This window comes from Chaetodon trifascialis, chromosome 6 (assembly GCF_039877785.1).
Source record: "Chaetodon trifascialis isolate fChaTrf1 chromosome 6, fChaTrf1.hap1, whole genome shotgun sequence".
NCBI lineage: Eukaryota > Metazoa > Chordata > Actinopteri > Chaetodontiformes > Chaetodontidae > Chaetodon > Chaetodon trifascialis.
Genome location: NC_092061.1, coordinates 17,947,162 through 17,973,310, shown reverse-complemented (window position 1 = coordinate 17,973,310; position 26,149 = coordinate 17,947,162). Strand labels below are relative to the sequence as shown.

General features: G+C 41.6%; 2 protein-coding genes across 2 annotated transcripts; both read right to left on the bottom strand.

Moving 5' to 3' along the window:
• Window positions 1-10,260: 10,260 nt before the first annotated feature.
• LOC139332644 (transmembrane protein 17A) lies at window positions 10,261-15,723 on the bottom strand. Its single transcript, XM_070964699.1, has 4 exons — window positions 15,465-15,723; window positions 12,346-12,452; window positions 11,377-11,490; window positions 10,261-11,005 (listed from the first exon to the last, which is right to left on the bottom strand). Exons 1-4 carry the CDS (start codon window positions 15,589-15,591, stop codon window positions 10,685-10,687), a joined length of 669 nt encoding a protein of 222 aa, XP_070820800.1. The 5' UTR covers window positions 15,592-15,723; the 3' UTR covers window positions 10,261-10,684.
• A 683-nt stretch (window positions 15,724-16,406) lies between these two features.
• On the bottom strand, window positions 16,407-18,362 carry selenoe (selenoprotein e). Its single transcript, XM_070965284.1, has 4 exons — window positions 18,255-18,362; window positions 17,856-17,932; window positions 17,511-17,589; window positions 16,407-16,550 (listed from the first exon to the last, which is right to left on the bottom strand). The coding sequence occupies exons 1-4, from the start codon at window positions 18,360-18,362 to the stop codon at window positions 16,407-16,409; spliced, it is 408 nt and encodes a 135-aa protein (XP_070821385.1).
• Window positions 18,363-26,149: the final 7,787 nt, after the last annotated feature.

The following is a 26,149-nucleotide window of genomic DNA, read 5'->3' as shown; positions in this document are numbered from 1 at the left end:
GCAAAAATCAAAAGCCACAAATGGCAGGAGATTTAGCTGAAGACATAATGTCATAATGCAATATAAATGCAAGGATTGAGAACTTCTTCTTATGTTTTTAACTATCCTTTGCTTATTCTGTCATATAACAAGCAAATTAAAAACTTCCAATAGCTAAACAATATAGAAATTAATCTCTGAGCCCCCCCCCCCCCCCCCAAAATCATTGGTCCATCCAACTGTTGTTAATGTCAACACAAAGCAACTTAGTGAAATTAAAGAGAATGCCAAACAGAGCGGAAAATAAAACCCACTAAATCATAGTAATAAAATAAAGTTGAAAATAGAGAGGACAGAGTGCTTAAAATCAAATAAAATTCAACATTTTAAAAGAAGTGAAGCAGTGCTTAAGTGTGAAGCAAAGCCCAAAAGTTTCAGGCCTGCTCGATCTGCTGTTCAAAGCAGAAGAAAAGATAGGAGATGAAGCCTTGTAAGATAAGACACATCGCTGTAGTCGAGCCTCTCAACAGCACGCCTCAGTTTCTTGATGAGCACCTTTCTGAGGAAGGATGATTTTTCCAAAGGTGATGAAAGACAGATGATTCATGTGCTCATTCCCTTCAACAGCCAAGGTTACCGTAGATCCATCGTGTCAAGCCCAAGTGTCCTTGAGGGAGATGGTTAACCCCTGACTGCTTGCTCAATGACAGACCCTTTGATCATCAGACACTGCAAATGGCTAAACTGTAATTCACACCAGCTCAAGTACGATGTTTTTGTCATCTGTTCGTTTATAGGTTGAACTACACTCACCGTAGGTCAGAGTGGTTGTTGTCTCGCAAACCTTGATTTCTTGACATGTCCACAAATTAAACCTCTAGTTTTGGCAAAAGAGGCAACAAATGACCTTAAAGCTGCCATCTTGGCAGGTGAAATATGAAGAAAACTTAGCTTAACTATCAGTGTCTAGAAATCATTGTGTTTACCAGCCTGTCTAGTCTGGGATGATTTATGACTAAGGAAGCCAAAAGGGACAAAAGCCCAGGTTTCTTTGGACAAATGCTTGGTTGCACATTTCCAGCCATATGTAGCTTTTCATTCATCAGTCGTGTTGCCAGTGACCATGAGCAATACCAGAATTTCATTTAGGCAAACAGTGACTCCACTCGATCTCATTATGGGAAGCTTTTCTCTTTTGCACACCATGAACTTACCTTCTGCAACTCATCTGACTTTGGGAAATGCGTTGCTGTAATTGTCCTTTAGCTGAACGTCACAGGCTTAATATCCACCGCAGTTAAGACAGCATCTTTCATATTGTCTTTTGTAATAAGTGTGCTTGGCTGCTACTTATTTGATTTAGCTGAGAGCTGTGATTTAGCTTTTAGACTAGCCGCACACTGAGTGTTACAGTAATAACTGCTACATGTAGAATTAACCAGGGCCAAAGGATTTGACAGGCAGATGGATGGCTTTTATGGTGGAGTTAAATTTAATCTACAATAATGGGGAGTTTACAACTTCTAATGATGGATGGATGGATGGATGGATGGATGGATGGATGGATGGATGGATGGATGGATGGATGGATGGATGGAGGAACAATGTTTCTGGCAAGAGTCTTGGCTAAATTGTTCTGAGGACAGACGCAGACAGCTGTTGCCAGATTTCAGTAAGATGTGTCTGTTTCATGGAAACTCCTGAACATTCTTATGAGGAGTCATTCATCCACTCGATTATACTGTTTTATAGACATAGATCAACAATATGATTGAAGCTGGGATTCAGTCCAATGCACAAAGCAAAGACATGGGTAAACAGAAAAGTCCTTATCAATATGTACTAAAGTGGATCCCTCAGTCACTTACTGAGATGTGTGTGGAAAAATTTTGAATCAATTTATTGTATTTCACAAGGGCAATGCACTCAATAACAATACTGCTTTCTAGAGAGTCTGTGGTACATATATTCAAAACTATAACAACAGCCTGGAGCTCAGCTACTGGAGAATAACAAAACATTGTCAGACCCGAGTTAATGATCGGTCAACAGAGCTGCATGTCATGACAGCCCAGACTTTGAAATACCATTTAATACTTGACCCACTCTGTGAAGAGTGTTTTAATGATAAAGGAGTCATATGACTCCGGTTCTGCCTGTTTTGGCAGCACCTACTGGTTCCTCTACATGTCCTTCATTTTGGGCTGGATAAATACATTTGACTTCTAACATATGTACAGGGTATTGACACAAAGTGGAATATCCTGGTTACTGAACAAGCAAAAATTTAAATTGAAATTTAGTTAGTGAATACTTGGTTATGGGGGTTCAGCCCAGTAAACTGACCTTTGAGCTCAAATGATTTTGTTAAACATCGGTTACTATTTCTTTTTATGATGGAAGGGTTTGATATCTTAATCAGATATTGTATCATAAATTGTATCATGCATATGTCTGTGATTTATATTAAAAATCAATTTATGTTCATGCTGCCATGTTACAAATGCCTGTAAAAATCTGCACTCTGTAAAATTCATGGCTCATTAAAAGCTTGTCTCTGCTTTGTGAAAGCATAGGCACAGAATTCAGTGAAAAGTTCGGATACAAATATGGACAGAAAGTGACAAGAATTTACTGTACTTTTTCTTTTCCTGCATATAGACCAAAAGTAATAAATCCAACTTGAGCTTTTCTAAAGATTAGAATCCCAGCTCCCGGAGAGAAACAAACCTCCCTCTCATGTGAAGAGCAAATTCAGGTAACATGCAAATGGCTCTATTCAAAACCCTCTAAAATCATAGCACAATAATTATAATGTTAATAAAACAGAAAAACAAAAAAACAAAACAGAAACTGAATATAACAGCTTTCATGTGGTTTGCTCTGAAAGCAGTACATTCTTCTGTGTCATCAAGTGCTGCAGATTTAATACTGTCCCTCCTGATAAAATATTCATCTGTACTGTACGGCGAGTGTCCATTTAAATCACCGGGAGAAGTGAATTGCCCTGCCATTCCCCCCTCACCCAGGTAATCAGACCCAAATTGAAAATATCCAGCGACCAATTTCAGTCCGACTTTCAATATTCCCTGTCCGCCAGTATGATGTCACATTTTCTGCAGAGCCTGTTGGCTGTAAAGGTGGAGACAATATAAGTGGCTTATGAATGAGATTTGAATTTCATGGCACAGTATCATTTAGAGTCAGTAATTGGGCAATATGTATTCTGTACCCTTAAGAGGCTCTTCCTCTCGTTCTGATTTGAGTGGGGAAGCAGTTGGGTCATAGGAATGGCATCCAATAATGGAGCCATACATGTGTTCCCATCAACTATGATATTGCCATTTATTCGCAGATGCCAGCTCTCATTCTATCAGCAATATCTGGGGAAATGAGTGAGAAAGATTGAACAATGTCCCAGAGGATTTAGCATAAGCTCGCAGCTTGACACTCCTTGCAGACCCGCACAACTGAGGCTCACAGTATACTGTGGGAAGTGTTTCCCTTCAGTTGCTAATGGAAACAGGTTACAGAGGAATAGCAGGGGTCTGCAGAGGTTGGTCACTTGTGGATGTGTTACTGGTTTAATGAGTTTCTGCATTAGCTTAGCAGATTCAGTTAAAGGTCTGGTTCATCCAAATTACAACAACCCTTTTTCCTCACCTCTAGTTAGTTTGCACATTCAAAAAACATCATAGTATATGTGTAGGGGGAGTATCAGTATCCCTAGAATTTATGTCCATATTGGATGATTGGATGATTCTGCACCTTGTGATTAATGTGCAATACCAACTGCACGCATGCAGGAGACTGGATTTTGCCTCACGTTCATGTTTTTATTAACTGTAGTCAAGTTTGTGTCATTGAGTGTTTTAGTTGCCAAATCCTAACAGTGGATGGATCACATATTATTTGCTGTAACCACGATCATTCCCTAACCTTAAACATACCGTGGTCCATGGCCATGCACAGATATGATAGAAAATGCAAAAAACATACATTAAATGCCTCATGTGACTGTAATGCATTATTTGACAATAGACAGACATAAACAAAACACTTCAGAGGCTGATCTGTACCTTTTTATACATATACATATATATAAGAACCGACATCACCTGTGCACTGTTATTGTCTGGTGGCTACACACCCACTGCCCAAAGGCTGCAGCCCAGAAACGTCCAGACCACAGCAAAATAAGAAAAACACAAGAAAATACAACAGAAAAGCAATAGAAACAACAATAAAATCAACTAAATAAGATCATATAACTATGAATCTAAACAGCACAAATAAAATATTTAACATTACATAAAGTTAAGAAGAGATTTAAAACATGCCAGAGACTTAATGTGTCTGAGTTCAGTGGGCACAGAGTTTTATAGAGTGGGGGCTCTAATAGCAAAAGCCTGATCACCCTTACTCACAAACCGTGACCAGCAGGGCTCCATCCATGGATATTAATGATCGAGAGGGGACAAACCAGGTCAACAGATCAGAAATGCATTTAGGAGCAAGGCCATTGAAGACTTTATGAGTAAGAAATACAGTTTTAAAAATCATTTTTAAATCAGGGAGCCATTGTAGGGAGGCAAGCACAGGGCTGATGTGATCACATGTCTTTGTTCCAGCTGCGCTTTGTATCAAGTGGAGGGAGTGATGGGAGCCCTGGCTGATATTCGAGTAAAGTGCATTGCAGCAATCAAGCTGAGAACAGATAAAAGCATCTCCAACTTTTTTAGATCAGCAATTGTGAAAAATTACCTAATTTTAAAGATTATCTTGAGCTGGAAGAAACATGACTGAATAACATCTTAATTAACTTAACTTAATCATCAGAACAGAGTTTAGCGTCAAATATTACCCCTAGATTGATAGCAGCCTGCATAATATTGAGAGACCACAAAGATTAGCACCAAGAGAGCTGATGAAATCTAGGGGACCAAACAGACTTCAGACTCATCATCATTAACTTAAGAATGACTTCCATCAGCACAAAAATGGTAGAACATATTATGATTTTGATTAACGTGGCCAAGAGATAGCATGTACATAGAGAACAGAAGGGGCCAAGAACTGAGCCTTGAAGGACACCACAAATCAACTGAGCTGTCAAGGAAGACAACTTATCCACAGTGACAGAAAAAATTCTATTGTGTGTAATATGCTAAGAACTGAACCCTTGATGCCTACCCAGGTCTCCAAGCAGTCTAAGAGGATACTGCGATCAACTGTGTCAAAGTAGCACTAAAATCTAAAACGACTAAAATCGAGCAGTCGCCTCTGTCTGCAGTTAGCAGTAGGTCTTTAGTAATCTCAACAAGCACTGTCTCTGTACAATGAAGTGCTCTAAATACTGATTTGAAACTGTTAAAAACACTTTTCTTACTATTTATTCATAAAAGATATCGGTTGGCATGAAATACCATAGTGTACCTTTAATACAATAAATGTAAATAGAATATTAATTGTGGTGCTCACAGTAATGAAAGACCTTGCTGTAAATATGTTGGTTCATGGGGACTATTTTCTCTGGTGTAAGTAGTTCCAGTGGTATATAAACGTCTTAAAATCTGGACAAATAGAACAAAATTTCCGCATGAGTTGATACCACACAAGTTAAAACGATAACTCTGGTGATTTGCTGTATTTTCTTAATCTCAACAAATGCTTTCCGAATTCTGTAATCTGCCTATGGCACTAAGATCCTAGCCCATTAATTGCCCCTGAATAGATCACTTTGATTGAGCTTTTCATTTTAAAGAAAAAAGCCAAACTATTACTGGATGCAGCTAAAAACTTTATCTTTAAGTAAATGTTACGTAAACAGGAGTGAATAGTGCATTTTTGGGGCTTTATTTTCAGACGTGAATTTAATATGCTGGCAGTCTTTATGGTATTGACTCAAACTACAGTGCCACTGCAGTGGATACAATGGTGGTCTATGGCACAGAAAAATAAACTATGAGGCATTGGCTATACAGGCATTGCTTGTGGTTTTGGTCTTTTATCGGATTTGATGAGAAAATTGAGTGTGAGAATGTTTTATTGTAATGTGACTGAACTAACCCTTTCAACAATAATCATGGCATTAGCAACCTGTCACCACAGTTTTTGAATGAAGACAATAGTTTGGGCATAGTTAAAGCTCATTGTTTAACCACCTGGGATAAGGAGGGTGGGAACATTTCCAGGCATCTTGGCAGGGCCGGCAGGCTCTCCACCATGAGGGATTACTGAAAGAAGGGATGAGGATGTGGCTGCAATGTCTTGGATATTACTTCCCGCCGCTGCTTAAGACAGTCTCGTCAGTCACATTTTGTGATCACCTCTGAGCTGCTCCCAATCATAATTAAAGTGATGACAGACTCACAGAGGCCCAGCTATGCTGCTGTATGGTGGCAGAGATGTGAAGAAGGAGAGGGAGCACTTTTTCAAAAGAATGCTGAAAAGCATGAGGCAAACAATATGTTTAGCGAGACAGAGAACATTGTGTCCTTAGATTATCCGAGGCTATTATTCACCACGCTCCTCCAAGGAAAGGCAATTTGATGAGGCGTAAGGTGCTTCAGATGTGACCAGTGTGTCTCCATGCGGTGGGGTCGGGGGGTTCCTATTCCTTTTTCACCACCAGCTGGTTAATCTTATTCCTTTCCAGCACCTAACAGAGTTCATACTTATTAAAACCAGACACAGGAGAAACTGAATGGGTGAGATGCATCCTGGAACACACACTGCTCTCTGGAGAGCGGGGAGTGTAAAAGCAATGCTAGAATACAGAAGATGTCAGACTGGTGTTACTCACAAAGATACAAGCTCGACACCAGGACTGTTATTGCTCTTTTGGAAGGCCTAACCAAATACATCATTGCTAGATTTCTGCAGACCATAAAGAAGGAGAAAAGACACAAAGTATTAAAAGATGCTCTGAGTAGCATTTTCAACAAATCAATACATGACAATAAGATTAATTTAGGCTCCTTGGTATAATTACTGTCAGCAAGTTAGAACAGGGTTGAGGGGATCATGGCTGTGTCTGACGCCTGCAGCTTTAGTAGAGCTAATGTTTCTTAGAATTGCCTCCTTTTGTTTGTGTCTGCCAGCATGTGTTTGTTTTCTCTTTGGCTTTACCGAAGAGGATAAGCATGTTGAAAGTGACTTTTCAATGAGCACTTTCACTTGCCTGAACATCTGACATTATGAGACAGCTTCAGCTCTGTCTGCACTGAAGGACTTGTCAAAAAAACAAAGTCACACTTGGTGCTCTTCCTGTTTGTGTGCTGTAGAAATAAAATTTGACGGAGCGTTCAGTAATATCATTGATTTTCTTTTAAAATCTTATTAATTCAAAAGCAGCATAGATGCCTGGATCAGCTCCTACTCAGTGATGTGTGTTGTGGCAATGATTAAAGGAATTCTTCAGCATTTTTCAGACCTTTTCTCAGGATCTGCAGAGTGACTGTTTAACCAAACCCTGAACATGCTTGTTTTGTGGTGGTGATTATTAGTGCTGGGGTGTCTATGCATGATAAGTGGTCTGATCTGCAATGGATAGCCACAGGAAACATTAATTATCAGGTACAGGGGTATGGAGAGACAACAAACAGCCTGGAGAACAGCAGCTGAAAACTGGCCTTTATATATAAACTGGAGAGAGCCAATGAGTGACGAGGTGCAGCTGGGCAGACAGGTGAACAAAATCATGATTAAGAGGCCTCAAAGAGGAAAAACATGGGAAAAAATCCGACATTAAACGTATGTCTTATTTCTCACCTAATAAATACATCACAACTCTCAGAAATAAAAATTATGTGTAAATATGACTGTGTCTTTATTTATTGTATGCATGGTGTGTCTGTATCTGCATGTTTTCTGATAAGATTTAAGCACTTACTGTTTGTGGAAATAGATCCTCCTGCAACAAAAGTGATGAGCAAACTAAAGTACCATATTCCAATCTTGAATAATATGCTGCTGCTGCTGCTGCTGCTGCTGCTGCACTTGCCTGTCATATACCAGATACAGAACCTAACATTAAGTAAACTGCCGTTTGTCTGCTGATGTTAGCTGAGGTTTCTTTCATTCTATCTTTGTGCCAGGGGCACCAAACCAAGCTGATTCATCATCACTACTGCTGGCAGTTTCTTCCACTCCACAAGGTCACAAAGATAAAATTCAAGACATGTGGCACATTTTAGTTGAGGTTCAAAGGATCATATAAGACCCTTCATGTGTTTGGTGCCACTTCCCAACACTGAGGCAAACGCTGTGTAATTTGTCATTAAAGACAAATCCTTCATTGAAATGAAAAAAACACAGACACAAGACAAGATTTTTAAGGTTCTAACTGATAAACTTTTTTTTTTTGTAAATATACAATCAGAGTGAATTTGATGTCAGCAACACTTTCCATATTAACCACTGTGTTATATCACGTTCCCTTTAACAGTCAATAAGCATTTGGGAAGTGAGGACACTAATTGTTAAGTTTTGAAAGTGAAATTCTTTCCCATTCTTCCTTGATGTATAACTATAAACAACACTATGAGATCTCTGTTGTATTTTCTGCTTCATAATGAGCCACACATATTCAGGCGGAGACAAGTCCGGACTGCAGGCAGACCAGTTTACCTGCACTCTTTGACTATGAGGCCATGCTGCTGTAACACGTGCAGAATGTGGCTTGGCTTTGGGTTGCTGGAATAAGCAGGGACGTCCCTGAAAAAGATGTTGTGTGGATGGCAGCATCTGTTCTCTCCAAAACCTGCATGTACATTTGAGCATTAATGGTGCCTTCACAGTCATGGAAGTTACCCATGCCATGGCCACTAACACAACCCCATACACCCATGGATGCTGGCTTTTGAACTTTGCTCTGGAACCAGTCTGAATGGTCCCACAACACCCATGACTTCCAAAAACATTCTGAAATATGGGCTCGTCAGCAGCTGCATACTTTTCCACTTCACGTCAGTCCATCTCAGATGAGCTCTTGAACAAAGACGTCAGCAGCATTTCTGGATGTTGTTGATATATAGGTTTCACTTTCCATTGAAGAGTCTTGATTTGCATTTACCAACAACAGTTTTCCAAAGTGTTTCCAAACCCATGTAGTAATATCTGTCGTGCAATCATGTCAGTTTTTAATGCAGTGCCGCCTGAGGGGTCGAAGGTCAAAGGCATTCAATACTACTTGGACTACAAATGGAAAGCAGAATGCTTCCGATACCAAAATCTCGTCCGCAATCTTGTCCAGATTCTGCATTCATATGCAGATGTCTGATTATAGAGATTAAAAATAGATCGATTTTCCACATGTTTCTTCTTTGCAGCAATATGTGACCTCACACTGACGGTATCTCTTGAGGACCCACTTCTACATAAAGTGGCGAGCATATATTACATCCTCCACTCTGAATATTTTTCCTTTCTGGTCTCCATGAATAGTGCAGCAGCCACTGCAGCTTGTTGTTTCCTGAATGTAGAGAGGAATAAGCATGTTGTTTCACAGACACTGTCTCTCACATAACCAGCTTGTTGACAACATAGTGTCTCTAAATAATTTCTCAACAGAATAAGACACTAATAGAGCACCCAGTACTGGCTGTAGGCTTTTTTGTAAAACAAGCGTGACATCTTTAGTGGCTACATTTTCCATCCGAAAAGAGGAAAAAGAGGTTTAGACAACAAACTATGAAATTGATTTTCATGCAGACACGACACAGTGTTAAAGATTATCAAATAATACATCATATTCAAGTGTGGACATGCCTAACCTTTTTTCGGCTGCCAGAGGGTTTCCTGACCAGGACATGTGCTGCATGATAATCTGTTCTCATTGGACTTTGCAGCACTGTCGAACGCTCCCATTCCTCTTTTGGTCGCTGACTGCCACTGTGTGGTCATAAATATTTAACATATTTCTGCTGCAGTTCAGTTTAAACTCTTTCACTTCACAAGCCTTAAAAAATGTGGTTCCTACATCCCACTCATCAAACAGTGATGGTAATGTAATATATTGTAGGATGTGACTTAAAGATTTGAATTGTTCTTTATGAAAAGAAAATAAAAGGCTGCCTTCTACAGGGTGTGTGTGTGTGGGGGGGGGGGTAATCTTTTCTCATGGGCAAAAAATTGAATCTACCTCTGCAAAAACAATTCTGATCCACCAGTGCTTCAGCCTGCATCATCCATCATCATTGAAGAAGAGGAAAAAAATGAAACCCCTTTAACACTGTTTGAAAAAAGCAGCTACTGGCAATGCACTGCCTTGTATTTCACAGCCCATTTTGATCTATTACCCTGTAAATGCACATCACTCCATGCCAGTTTGGCTGACATGGCATCAGGTTCTGACATTTAGAGTGGATATAAAATGTTTTTCATCTTTTTAAAACATCAGCAGCAAATGTCAGGATTTGCCATTAGTGCTTCTTTTAAATCAAATCGGCTTCTTTTCTCCATCTGTCATTTTACACCAGTGATCAGAAGTCACACAGGAAGATATGGCACATATGCATTTCTGCACCTGCCTCAAAAGACCAGGATGCAATGCGGTCAAAATACATACAGAATGACACCAACCAGTTTTTACGAAATAGTAGAGTAGCTGTATTTAAATGCTCACAATGCCACAACTGATTGAAAGTAACAGTCACATTGATTGTCAAGCAGTTTGAAGGCTACTTGAAAAAGGAATTTTACTTTAATGGTGCATATCATGGGTGGGTGACATGGGCAGCACGCTGCGGTGGTAGGACAGCCCGTAGACTGGGCTCATCCCCGCAGGGCGGAAGTTCTCCACCTTGCCAAACTGGCGGAGATAGAAGAGCAGGGTGAGCTTTCGGGTCATGGTCCTGAGCGCCAGGAAGGAGGCCAGGATCTGGGCGAGCAGGAAGAGGAGGTAGAGGGAGTGGACAGCTCTCTCTAGAGGCAGGATGATAATTCCTTCATCGGTCAGGAAGAACAGCAGCACTGGCAGCTGGAACATGAAAGACAGGAGCCAGAAGGCTGCCAGCTCTGGCACCTGATGACAGGGAGGGAAGGGGAGAGAGAATTTGGGTTGGTGGATGCAAGCGATGCAAAGATAAAGCAGTCAGGCATCAAGTGCTTTGGTTGTATCCACATGAAAGCACAGACACACCTGCACCTACACACCCACAAACACACACACACACACACACACACACACACACACACACACACACACACACACACACACACACACACACACACAAACACAAACACAAACTCGACAGACAGTTGTAGCCAAGAGCTGATTGTTTACACACGCAGGAAGAATACTTAAGCAGCCACTTCCTCAGCCATGTTATTCAGGAGATGGGCCTATAAAAGAGCTCTGCGTTGTGCTTCAGAGAGGATGCTGGTTTGAATTACCTTTTCTTTAAGGTTGCCAATGTAGCCCAGATAAAGTCGGACCACTTCAATGACTGTGAGGAGGATCATCCCGGTTATGAGCAGAGCCTGGTAGTACCCAGGAAGATAATAGAACTAGAAATAAAGCAGAGCAGGGAAGGTGTGAAAAGGTCTTTTTACTTGCAGCCCACAGGACTGCAAACTTTTTACAATTTCACGGCCAAACATACTGAAAAGTGCAGATAAATGTATGACGTTAATAGATAAAATAATCCTTTTTTCATCCCAGAGCAACAAAGGGGAAAGTGCAATAGTTAATAATAGTTAGAAGGGTCACTAAAACAAATCAAGATATGATAGATAAGTAAATAATATAATAAGACTCAAGCAGAGTTAAGGAAACTAGAAGGGAAAGCTCAACTGCAAGAGCTGTTGTAACTGTCACTCACTTGACGCCATCTTGGATGAGGAAGATGGATTCAAATGATTCTGATGGTGTAAGTTCAGCTTCACAGAAAGATAAGATAACCTCAGTGAATGGTGGTGCCGTCCGCTGTCTGTGCATTCTGGTTAGCTCTGAGGATCTTTTTTACTGCTACCACTAGACAGCTCCAAAGTCAAATGTCTTCCAATTTGACACATAGTGGATTTCATTAGCGTATTAAATTTAACACAACCTCTGCTACTTCTGAACCAATATGAAGCATCATCATGTTCAAAGCTTTTAAGTGCAGTGAAGCATACATTTTTCTCATTACCAGAATAAAGATTCTTTTGATTTTACTATGCCCATATGACAGTAACGATGCAACATGACAGGTCACAAAAAATGTCCAATGGACAATGGACAGTCTTTGTGACTTCATGTTTCCTGCGTATTACATCAGTGCGTGAACCCAGAACCTCCTTGTGATAAACCAAGAAAACCAAACTGAGAGCAACTAAAAACATGAAGGATCTAGTGTGTGAAAATGCAGATCACCAACTGACCTTTACGTCCAACATGAAAACAGCAGAAAACCACCAACAGGGAAAATAAAACATGTTGAAGTACAGCAGCATCTGCAGGGGGAGGTGCGAGACCAGCTCATTGACCACTGCAAAAAACATAGAGTATATACATCCACTACATCCACAATTCACTGTTGTTAACACACTCATAATCAAAATTAGTATTTTCTTTGCATTCTGCTCATCATAGCAGACAGCCTGCAGGTAATAACATGCAACTGTCTGCATGTAATAACATGCAGCTGGTAAGCAGCATTTGTCAGCTACAGATGTGGTCAGGAAATCAGGACTTTGTCATGTGACTTCTTGAAGTGGCTCACCTCCTTCCCCTACTGTTTGAGTGGTAGTTCATGTGGGAAGAAATCATGCAGCTTGTCAGCAGCCAGAGCTGACCAAAAAAGACTTAAATGAACCTTTTAAGCTTTTGAGGTACTAGTGGAAAGCCTGTTTTTATTTCCAGTCCTATTCCCACGCTCGCCTGTGGAGCAAGGCGTTTCAGCCTTCAATCCTCAGCCTCAGCTCCAGTGTGCCTGCAGAGAATATAGGTTTTATTGACAATTTTAATCTTTAAATTGTTTAAATCCTTCTTCAGGACTGGCAGAGCCCACGTTAGCCCTCTCACTGAGAATTTTCCACAGACAGATATAAGACCTTTTGAATGCTTAATGTCTTGGTAGCCTAATAGGTTTTTTTTTTTTTTTTTTTTTAATTGTTTCTAATGATCTGTATTTTTTTAGGATCACTGAAACATGGCTGTCCTCAGGGGACACTGTTCCCATGATTGAGGCTAGTCCACCTCTCTGTACAAATTTTCAGCTGTATTATGTAAGTCATCTCATAAGTATCATCCAGTTAGTTGAGTTTCTTAATCACTGGCTTTACTCGTCATCTTAATTTATAGGCCAACCTCAGCAAAGACGTTCATTTTATTTCTGCGTTTTCTGAGCTTTTATACACTGTCATACCTAGATATGACAGGGCGTTTATTCTTGGAATATTTTTATATTCATGGCATTGAACTAACTCCCCCAAAAACCCAATACTGGATGCTCAGATCAAGGTGACATAGTATAAAGAGTGAAAAAGACTGTAGAAGTCTGGAGGTTGGGGTAGAGCGGCGGGTCATATACACAACCTTCACAAAGGAGAGCAGGGTTCACATCGCACAACACACCAAAGGTGAATGATCTTTTCCTAAACCAAATGAAGTAGTTTTGATGCCTAAACTGAAACAAACTGCATCAGTTTCACAACATCAACCATGTGTTAGAAAGGCTTTGTGTGTCACTGTGGTGACAACACCTTGGACAGTTGTATTCTTTCCATTCCCCAGGGGAAATTTACCTTTGTTTCTTTACCAGATAGTTTACAGCATGCCACTGTTCACCCACTGCTAAAGGAATCTGTTTCGGACCCCCTGCTGTTAAGTAACTTCAGACCAATCTCAAAACTGTCTATTTCATGGCCTCATAGTACCAAGACAACAGTTGTTAAAATGACTAAAGTCTCTTTTAGATTTTAGTGTTGCTTTACATGCAGTTGAACGCAGTATCCTCTGAGACCGTTTGGAGACCTGGGTAGGCATCAAGGATTCGGTTCTTAGCGTATCGCACACATTCCTTCATACCGAAGGAACTTTTTCTGTCACTGTGGATAAGTCGTCTTCCTCGACATCTCAGTTGATTTGTGGTGTCCCTCAAGGCTCAGTCAAGTCAAAAGAGCTGTTCAGTCATGTTTCCTCTAGCTCAGGTTAATCTCTGAGATTAGGTCATTTTAACCACTTGCTGATCTACAAAAAGTTGTACATGCTTATATCCACACTTGGCTTGGTATTGCACTTTATTAGCAAAAGGTATTAGCCGGGGCTCCCTCCACCATCTCCAGTTTTTACAAAACACTGCTGCTTGACTCATTATTGGGAGAGTTTGATCACATCCCCCCTGTTTCTGCCTCCCAGCCCAATCAGCAGAATAAATGTTAGTGCTGTATGTTCTTCAAGCCATGGATATGTTGAAACGTTATGTTTCTTTATGCTTCAATTTTCATTCCTATGTTGTGATAGTGCTGTGGTTGACGTCTGGTTAGGTTGAGGCACATAAACCAGGAAAATCTCATGTTTTGGCTAAAAACACTGGGTTTTTGTCACCACGAACACGGCTCAAACAGCGGTCTGCTGTCTCATCTGGCTGTCGCATCACCACCATTCCCTTCTCTTCCTGAATTCATCTCATATTCTGCACATGCACCGGTAATCTGAACAATGTCACCTATTGTAGAAACACTGATGTGATCCATATGAAACATACAAATTTAACATATCAGTGGTTCGCAGAAACAGCAGTGTCAACATTTCATTGTGGTGACGGGGCTGTGCTACCCTACACTGGCTCCCTGTTAGATTTTAAATTGATTTTTCATTTTTATTGCTTACTTTGTAGCTTTAAATGGCCTTGCTCCTACATACATCTCTGATTTATTGACCTAGTATGTGTCCTCTTGATGATTAAGATCCAGGGACGGAGCCTAGGTCACAGTTTGTGAGGGAGGGTGATCAGGCTTTTCGTATTAGAGCTCCCACGCTTTGGAACTCTCTGCCTCCTGAACTCAGACACACTGAGTCTCTTCTTTTCAAGCTTTTTAAAACTTCTCTCTTTGTGAAAGCCTTTGGAAATGATTGATCTGTGTTTCTATTTGCACAGTTTTTTTTTATTCAATTGATCTTCATTTTATTGTCTTCACTCCCTCTGTGCTCATGTCCTTGGTCTTTTTTTGCATTTTATCTGCCTTGTCCTTTTCATTTTTCTTTTGTACAGCACTTTGTAACATTATTAATGTACTAAGAAAAATGCTAGATAAATAAATTTAGTTATTGTTATGAAAATTGTTTTTTGTGGGGCATTCACATTATTTTTGTCTACCCCTCACAGTCACTTATATGATACACATAATCACATATTTTTCATGCATATAATCACTATACTTCAGTACTAAAATGTTGTCCTGGATTGTACTGCAGTAAACTACACTCCTCTACAATTACATATATATTACAACTACAGTTACTACAGACATTAAAGTCAGTGGAAGCAGTGACCAACCAGAGGCATCTTCCTGCTCCCTGCTGAAGTCGCTGTCTGCTGTCCTGTTGTTGGTGAACACGGAGCCTCCCATATAGGCCAGACCCATCTGCAGGTTCTCGGGAACAGGTGAGTAAAACACAGGCATTGTGGGTAAAGCTGGTGACCATGACCAATCCAAGGAGTCAGGAAGTGTAACCGTCCAAAACTGCCTTTGTGTCCCTAGCGCCTACTGCTAATCCTTGTTGTGTTCAAATCACAGGTGCACAAATGCATGAAGGCACAGATACAAATGGACACACACAGGCGCATGTTGGCAGACACCACTGCTAATCAGATTAGAGTGAAGGGGGTGGGTTGAGGATTAGGCTGAGACAGCAGCATGGCAGTTTGTTAGTAAGTTAGTGGCCATTATTATGACGTTCAATGGATTTGTTTATCTTATTAGGGAATTTAGCAGTAGTTTAAACTCAGCAGAGATTAAAAAAAGGGGGGGGGGGGGCATAATGAAAACCAAAACAATGCATGTTCATTAAACAATAAAGGAGGTCTTACCTAATTTCACACACACACACACACACACACACACACACACACACACACACACACACACACACACACACACACACACACACACACACACACACACATTGTTCTCCCTACAGATAAAACTCATTCAGATTTATGTGTTCACATATGTGCTGTGTCTTTCACACCATTCCAAGCGACTCGGCACATTAAATGCTCTGATCCACTCAGTTGTTTATTATGTTGTTTTACAGCCTTTTTTGTTTTTTAAATTCAGCATATAAACAGAGCAACACAGCAATGACTAACACACTGCACGCCGCACCCGGCCAGCGAGTCCTCAGAATGGTGCCTGGCTTATCGTTTCGGCCTTGGGGCCCCACTCGTCATTTATGTGGACGGGGTGCAGTGGCAGAGTTTGGCCACAAGGTGTCCTCATAGCTCGTCCCTGGGGGTGCGCAGGGGGAAATGCTGGAACTCCTCTGGCACCTCTTCCCCTTTCTGGGACCTCTTGTAGAAACCGAGTGAGTCTAACAAGCTGCTGATCTCGTCTGCCTTCATTTTTTTCACGGGAACAGTCTGACGTGTCAGAAACGACACACACACACACACACACACACACACACACACACACACACACACACACACACACACACACACACACACAAATGCATTTGGATGCATGGTTAAAGGCTTAAAAGCGGCAACAGTGTAAATTAGGTGTGCGAGAAGAAGCATGTGTTTGCAGTGTGTTCTGTTTATGCTGATACATTCATTTGGTTTTACCAAAATTGGATTTTCATTAAAACTTCCTCCAGCACATTTGTTTTCAGTCACTTGCTCAATAATGTAGTCTGTTAAATGATTCTTCGTTTAAAGTCAAATTACTGTCTCAGAGGGCGCCCACATTATGAACAACAAATGAAAACAACAAAGATTAGGTGACAGACGTTTTTGGTGACAAAAGAAAAACTCCCACATGAAGCTTTATGAGGGAAAACAAAAGGTGAAAACCTCAAGAAAGCGGTGAAGTTTGGGAGAAGTTTACTTGTAAATCTCAGCGGTGGCTCTTTGTTTGTTTCGAGGAGGCTAACGCTGAAGAGATTCATTGCTTACAGCAGAGTTTTATTGTCCCATGCTGGCCTAAATGCAGGTTCAGGGGCTTTTCCACACTGACAAAAATAAGAGTGTGGGAAACGCTGAACAGTTGTAATTTCAGGGCATAAAAACGTTCAAATTCATATCAACATTCATACCAACTATGCCGTTTCAGTACAAAAAAACTCAGTTGTGAGAAACCTCTAATTTATACACTTCCTTACTCTCCCTCTTTCTTGCCATCTGTGTTTTTTTTTTTTGTAACCCTGTTTTGCTCTTTCAAACACACTCGGTCTTGACTCGGTATCTGACAGAGGATCTGATATCAGATGCAGCAGTCTTAAAACTTCCCTGCACGAATCTGTCTTGACATTCTGGCACTCCCCAGATAAGCCCCATCGCAAGGCGGATGAGTAAAAGATCCCTGAACTCACATCTCACCTTTACAACCTCGTCCTTTTCGTTATAGAATATCAGACGCGGATTCTTGTTCTCTGATGAATCGTATTCCAAGTTGTGGCTACACAGGAAAGAAGGGATCAAGGGAAACAACAGGTAGGCAGTGAAGGAATAAAGCACATCTGCTATTTTTAGACTCAACATGATTTCAGCTTGGAAGAGGAGAGTTTTGGAGAGCTCACAGAGCTGGCACCGGACTTGGCAGCCTGCAACGGAACATTGTTTTGTTTATGAAGAAGGTCATGAGAAAATCTGTGGTGTTTTTTTTTTTTTTTTTTTCTGGGAAATGTCAGGTCTCACCAAAAAGCCTGAGGAACACAAGGATACTACAAAGCCCACCGCTCCAACAGAAAATGATGGAGCTCAGGCATTTTCTTTATGCTTCATCCGACCACACTGGGAGCCTGAAGGGATGACAACAGACAGTTGTTAAAACAGCGTGACAAATAGCACTGTGCATGCATGCTTCCTTCTTTATGTGATCAAAGGTGCCAGAAATAGGTTTCGTATCTCAGCAGAATACTGACATGACAGCATTTGGCTTGTCCCTCATCTTACTCATCTTCCCATTTGCTCGCTGAGTGCTGCCACCATGTCCCCTGTCCTCTTTGCATATGGATTTAATTTCATACTCTGCACCAATCCTGAACATCTTCTGGTCATGACAAGAAATCCAGATGAAATTTTAAAGCTAACCATGTTGTGTGTATTTCTATCTGTACTTACCAGCAGTTTTGCTTTGGCTATAACAAGCTTTTCTTCAGCCGCTGTGTCGTTGTTAGTGTCTGATGCCCCGACAGTGAGGACAAGAGTTAGAACCAAAAGGGTCCACATTTTAAAAAAAACAATAGGATCTTTGAGTTACTACCAACAGTATGTAACCCTTAAATCCACTTGGACATTTTCTCAGGGTGGACACGACCATGACACACACCTACAGGGGAGTAGTGCTCTCCTGGGTCAGATTCTTCTGACTGTTTCTCGCAGTTTTTGTATCAATGATTCTTTATAATATGAGCAGTAGGTCTCTGGTTAGCCAACTGGTCTACATGCATGTTATTCTTTTGCTGTTGTCTCTGTTATGAGGCTCTTTTGGATTTTTCAAAGACCTCTGTCTTCATTGTTTATAGTTTCGTCCGCGTCAGGTGTCATTCAGGGTCTACAGAAACTACAGAGCATCTGTGCTCTTATCACTTTTTCCCATACGGTTAACTTGCAGGTGGTTGATGGCCATTGAGAGCCAGCCACATTTTCCAAACTGCTGAATGGCAAATGTTCACAACACTGCATTTGTTCTGGTGCCCTTAAAAGAAGAAAAAATGATAATTACCGAGAAACTGACTTGTGTATTATAAGAAAGGTACTGTCTACTTTCTGGTATATGTTAAGCTATAAGTATATTTAAAGCTGAGATCGACTGCAGAGTTGGTGATTATTCTCTGTGGGTTTGTCACTTCTAGAGACCTCTTTTACAAGTTGGCATGTGATCCATTGTAGATGTAAAAATATTGCTAAGAGCCACTTTGACTGGTGAGTTTTAAAGGTGTTGACGGCTGTATTTTTGAAATGATGACAGCCAGGTTAGCCGTTTCCCTCTGCCTCTAGGCTTTATGCTAAGCTAACCTGCAGCTGCATGTTGACATGAGAGCAGTAACTAAACTTGTAATTCTGAATGTGAGTCAATGATATCCCCCTGTCCTGCATTGTTCAGGATTTCTGTCTAAAAGGCTTATTTTAAACACCTTTGTTAAGTTTTCACCATTGTATTATTAAAGCCTAAAGTAAACCTCTATTGAATTCTTTCTTTCCGTGTTGTAGTTGCATGAGAAGTAGTGTTTAATTCCATTGTGTACTGGTGTATGAAATCAGACCTCATGACAGCACAGCACATTTGCACTGTGTTAACACCCTTGAAGAGGAAAACATCTCTCCCCTCCAACTTTGTTCCTCTGTGTTGTGAGAAAGCAAGTACGTTAGGTCACCACAAGAGGGCGGTCACACCCACATGTATGTTTTCTGGCAGTTTGGCGGGTAAAATGTACTTCCAAATCCTAGCCACAGACAATTATGTTTCCAACAAAAATAAACCATTCCTGCCTGGAATGCTGAAGCAAAACCATCTCCCTGTCTCTATCTTTTCCAGACACAGAGCTCTGCAGCTCTGAGTCCTGCGCTCTGCATGTACTGTTTGAGATTATGTGTCAAATGGCAGTAAAACAATTCCTTTTTTTTAACAGGGTTTCCTCCCCTTGGCAGGCATTGTAAATCTGTGGGCCTGTACATTTCTCTCGCTGGAGCTTTGCATCTTAGCCTTTTAAAGTCCCTGTTTCTCACAATGAATGCTCGCCCCGAAAGAACTTCAAGAGTTGATTTAGAGGAAGAAAGAGTTGATGAGAGAGGGGAGAAAACACAATGAGCCGCAGGGGTGGGGTGACTGACTCCCCACTCTATATGTGTGGATGCATACCATATGTGTTCACAATTTCATTTCAGCTTACATCATATGGTGCGTGCCAAAAAGGGGATGTTGTTACTGTTCAGTCTGCTGACAACGGGGAAAATGCAGTCATTTATAACCAGAACAGAGAAGTAGGTGATGAAAACATTAACAAAATTCGGACTGAGCAACTCTTTCCAGTAAGGGTTTTGCAAATTGCAACACTCGCAGCTGGAAAAAGATCAAAAGCTGAAACACCTCGCTGTAATCCTGCCTCCCTCAGAGAGCTTGCTATAAAGACACACACACACTTCCTGTTTCTCCAAAGCACCGGATGCTGCAGATCGGCCAGCGGGACATTAGTTTATGTGTCCACTCTTGTATGATGTGCATTTGTGAGAAATCTTTGGCTCCACTGTCTGTTTCTCTGTGCTTTAGTGTGGACATTTATTTGTATGTTTAAGGATGACCAAGTGAAGAGATGAATAAAAATATGAGTTTGAGTATAAACACATATCTGTGTGTGTGTGTGTGTGTGTGTGTGTGTGTGTGTGTGTGTGTGTGTGTGTGTGTGTGTGTGTGTGTGTGTGTGTGTGTTTATCTGTCTGGAGCCTTGGGGCAACTGGGGGGAAGCCTGCTGCCTGTCTGCCTTCTGCGCTCCAGTCTGCTCATAAAGAAGGGAGGCAGTGCTGAAAGAAGTGAAGGCCATGTGGAGGGCTTCATTCAATGAGAATACAATGCTAATCAGTGTGCTCCACTCCATATTGTACAGTATGTGGACATAACCTTGAGGAGGTTCAGGTTCAAGGCTCGAAACATTATTTCCTCTACTTGGAAAATGACTGTCGAGCACAAACGCCTCAGTGTTTCGTGCTATTGTCTTATATACAAAGTTTATGCATAGACAGACTTTTTCACTCTGCAGCATTTGATCATCATGATGCCGCTTTCTTGGCTATGGCTCTCGTATGGAGTCCTGAGAGAGTGAGATGTCCATGCGTGACAGTGGCTGTAAGCAACTTTACAGCTCGCAGAATGAACGAGAACGTCACCCAGTTTGATTTAGCCTTGCGGTCGGCTTGAACCTACGACCTAAAATAAGTGGCTCCAATTTTCCCCACGCAGGGAGGCCGCAGAAGGCTGCGCAACGCTGCTGGCCTTGGCAGAGGATCTGTGTTGCACAGGCCAGGATGACGAGGATGGTTTGCTGCCAGTGACCTTGTTTGCAGTGACTTTGTTGTGTTGATGGTGAAGGTGAGAGAAGGCGGCTGCTTTTTACGATGCGTATTTTACTTTTGCTTACAGGAATAGTTCAACATTTTGGAGAAATACACTTATTTGCTTTCTTCCTGAGAATTACGTTTGAAGATTGATGTGGATAGGAATAGAAAGTCACTGCGCCTGCCCAAGAAAAAGTCCTAAGGATGAGCCAGGCTAGCTGTTTCCCCCTGTTTCCAGGCTGTGCTAAGCTAGCCAGCTGCTGGCTCCAGCTTGATATGAGAGTAGCATCGATGTTGTCATCTACCCCTCAGCAGCAAAGCAAAATGGCAATGACTCACTGTCCCAATAATCAGGCCTGAAACAGTGACTAATAATAGTGCTAAACTATTTTCTACTGATTATAATAACACTATAGTGGCTCTACTTGCACCAAAATCATTGATCTCTTGAAGCAGAGGCAGTGTTTTTTTGCTTGTCTCTCTCTCCCCTTATTTGTTGTTGTGTTACTGTCAGGACAGGTTGGGGCACTTGTGTATGTAAGCGGTGCTGTATAGGTTTCAGGATGCTTTTCATGTACAAGGTATTATGATGCAATTTGCATCCACATGGCTGAAGGGATAAAGCTTTTACATTGTTGTTTTAAACACCATCTGGCTCATTAGAAAGGATGATGGAAAAACTGATGAAAAACCGAATGCATTAGCAATGATAATGACCACTTCTGACGAAAAAAAAAAAAAAAAAAACCTGCAGAAACTCAAACTTCACAGACTCCACGACAAACAGCAAATTGCCAGATCAGCAAATTCTCTATTCAAATTTAGGAATTCCTTGATTCTCACTTTTGGGATGTACTCATTAAAATTTGAAAGCCAGTTTTAACAATTCTAGGACATTGATGAATGATGTGGAGAAATTGCTTGTGCTTTTGTGGGTGACCTATAAAGTACCGGGTCCTTCAGTCTAACAATATGGGTTCAGACGCTTTGGTGACACACCGTGCTCAAGTGTCCTCGAGCAGCTTTTCCTCACACTGTTCTGTAGCTGACCCTGACCTCTGACCGCTCGAGAAGGAGGCGAATCAAAAGAGAATTTCCCTGTGGAGGTCACATAAGCATTGCAATGCTGAAGCAACAACAAACACAACATTCTTGCCTTCTGTGGTCACATGCCAGAGCCACAACAGTGTTTACGATTAAGCAACGAGAGCACATTTTCAAGAATACAGCAGTGACAGCTTGGTGCTTTTGGCACAATATGTAGGTCAAGTAGGAATAATTTCACTGACAACGACTGCAGTGTTTACATATTTAATGGGGAACAGGCTAAAGTGAGAGATAGGCCTGGTAGTGACATCAAGGTGGAGGTGAGGGTTTTGGCGTAGAGGTGGGAAGGGGGCGAGGGCAGCAGAGGGATTTGCACTGATGGATGTCCAGTTTCTGGCCACATCACAGGAGCTGGGGGGGCAAGCAGACAGCAACCGCTGCTCCCCTCCCTCTAATCTGTGCCTGGGTAATCAGAACCACATGGCTCCCCATAATGGCTCCAGTGTTGTCCTGTGAAGTTAAACAGGGCTGTGAGGGTCGCATACACACCAGCACACAGCCACAGTGACAATAAATAGACAGCTAATGCTTCCTCTCACATGCCAGTGCACTGCAACCACATATGTTAAATATATCCTGCCATCCATATGCAAGAAAGGCAACCTCTCAGCCTTACTTTCAGGCTGTTATCAAAGTGTGTGTCACCGAATAGGCTGTGGAGAGGAAGGGTGTGAATGAAGCTGGCCTCTGACTCACAAAGATAAAGCAAGTCTGATGCAGTTTTTTGAAAAATGGGGAAATGTTCCTGCAGGCTTAAAGCACATAACACCGCATCGACATGTGTTTCTGTGACTGATTCTGGCAAAAAATTTGGAGTGAAAGTTTGCGTCTCAACAACAAAGCTGTTGTAAGCTACAGTTCGTCGGATGTAGACAGGACTGATTGTCGGGACAGTTGGGGTTCAGTGCATAAAAACATAAGCCATCTGCTTATTTTCCTTGGGTTTGGGCAGACACATTTGGTCTTGTGATCATTTTCCGTCCCAATATCTGGAATAAGGCAGCAGCTTTCTTTCTGTCTCTCTCTGTTGCTCTGGTTGGAGTGAGTGAGAAGCAGAAAGGAAAAAAAAAAACTTTGGGTCAGCCTGTGGAATTATGTGAAAGCTGAAACCTCAAGCCACATTATGAAGTCTGAAGTCCCACTTTAGTGCACAGATAGCGGATGGATGGGTGTGTGAGGGAATAAAGGACGGGGGGAGGGCGAGGAAGGAGTGAATGAAGGAAAATAGGCTACAGAAAAAAACGCAAGAGAAGGAGAGAGGGTTTCAAAGAAAGAGCAAGAAAAGAGAAAGAAAGGAAGAGAAAGAAAGAGCATCTGACTGATCTGCTTTCTATTAGCCATCCAAATCCTCTCCCCTGATACACTCGTTCCGTAGAATTATGCTGACAAAGGGGGAAAAATCCAGGGCAATTTGAAGTCCCAGACAACTGTTTGCACACCCCTCCATGTGAAAAAAGAAAAGAAAAAAGAGAAAGAAAAGTCTCCATCTGGATGGAGACAGCAACTGTGGCTTAATTACACTTCTAGCTATTCATATTCATTTGTATTTCCACATTTGTGGAACTTGTCAAGATGAAAACTGCGTCTTCCAGAAGCTCTCTTAACACTGCCAGAATATAATGTTGCATCAGTGCAGCTCAAAGTAGTCTGAGATGTTACGGATGCAGCAAAGTAGGTAGAACTAAAGCAAATAGTTTTTTTCAGTCTCATACACTGACAGAATGGATATCCATCCCAAACAGAGGCTCCTTCAGTTTCAGCTCTTTTGACCTAGTTTCAGCTCGTCACCAGCTTGTCTCAGCATCTATTTGGGAGGTCGTCATGTTGTGTGGTTGCTCTTACTTTCTGCATTAAAAGCGGCCTTTTTTCGCTCAGTGCCGCTGCAAGGGAGTTTCGGGTCTATTATAATGACTGTCTTAAATCGCAGAGTGAGTAGATGTCACTGGAAATCTATAAACACACATTTGATGCTGGCGCTGTTTCTCCTCCCCATTCTGGTTGCGAGCTGACCTCAGTTCTCGGTGGTTTTGGCTCAAGAAAAGCAACCAGCTCCATTTCCAGTAAATGTCATTTCATAGTTACTGCATTTCCACAGGGCTGAGAAACAACATTTAACGTGTAAGGAGGACTGCAATTAGACAATGTTTCTCTCAGACAGTGCGTCGACAGGGATAAGAGATGAAAACAGCATTTTCAAATCTTCTCTGGCCGCGTCTGATGCAATGAATCAGCCAGGGAAATGACTGCATTTTAGGAAATTGTGCTGCAACAGACACACGTTTATGTCAGACGGTGGAACAGACGGTGGTTTGAACGCGAGAACAAAAAGCTGCTTTTCAATTGTGAACCTCAAAAACCTCAGACTCTCTATTGCGTTGAGGTTTTTCAAGAAATAAGGTCATGAACACTGCAAACATTTCAAGAATAGGTTTTCAAAACAAACAAGGGGATTTGCACAGCAAATGGCTTTCTATGGCCACATGCAATCTTGCCTTTGTTTCTTGAGCATATCTATGCATGCATGCTTATCGAAGTTGCTTTCTGCTGAATGCCTCAAACAAGATGGAAAGCTTAATCCATTATCTTGAACTTACACGGGCACCAAAAGACTGCTCTTGACTGAGTCTACGGCCGAATTAATATTTTCAACCCCTTTCAAGTGTAACTTGACTCCACTTTCTTTCTGCTTTGCATTGCAGAAAATATTTGTCTTTTTCCCCCTCACTCATAAATTTCTTTCTTCCTCTCCTTGCAGGGACTGAAATGGCTACCAGATGTGGTTCCAATCTGTTCCTGTTGCCGTGGAAACACAGGGACTGGAATAGGTTTTCTGAGTCCAGAGCTTTTGGCTGACTCATAGGGCCTGAGTTTTAAAGCCTCGCTGTTTCTATAGACTTGGCACTATGAGGGCGCCGCGGCTCCAAGTCATGTTTAGACTGGCAGCTGACATGTCACTGAACCCCCTTCCCACACTCTTAACCCTGACTTTCTGACCAAGCTTTGAGTTATCCTGTATAGTCGCTCCTTTGTGTTCGTGTGTGTTGCAACGCCAAAGCGACTTTATGTTTCACACGTCAACCTTCAAGTCAATAAAATGAGCAAAACATTACCCTTAGCTAACTGCAGAGGGAATATGAAAAGGCCAAGTTCCATAACCATACACAGGCCTCTCCCATTTAAATCCATTCAAAAGCAGCAGGCACAGATATCCATCACAAGCCGTACACATACTCAATCAACACAGTTTATCCTGAACTGCTGTGCAGTGGTGACACGCAATGCACATTTCCAAGCTGCGACCTTCCCACAGTATGTCAAGGATGAAAAGCCAAGCATGAGTTGGTATGCTCAGCTGAGAATCTTCTCCATCTGCGAGTTGAGGACAGGCAGATGGAGGCAGTTGTGTCAACATTCCTCTCCATCCTGGCCATGAATCATACTTCAAGCCATTGTCACATGAAAAACTGAATGATTTGGAGGGTGGGGGAGTGTATGGATTCCAGTAAGAGCTTTGGCTGACAAACCGTAAAGTGACCGTAACAAACAAGTTCTTCATATCAGCAGAAAGATATGAGTCAATATAAGTCAATGACCTGTAACAATGGTACAGCCATGTTTCTATCGTTGCCCAGAACGGAGAAAAAAAACACTGGCTCCAGATGGCATCTTTCACGTTTTTTGCAAGTTTTGTGGCCACTGTAGTTTCTCCTGCACACTTGGAAAAGAAAAGGGGTGAGTTGAGGGGTATTCAGTTGGTTGCAATCTGCAACCCCACCACCAGATGCCACTAATTCCTAGACACTGGACGTAAAAGACCAGGTCAAAAAAAGGAAATGCCTGGGAAAACCCAGGAATCA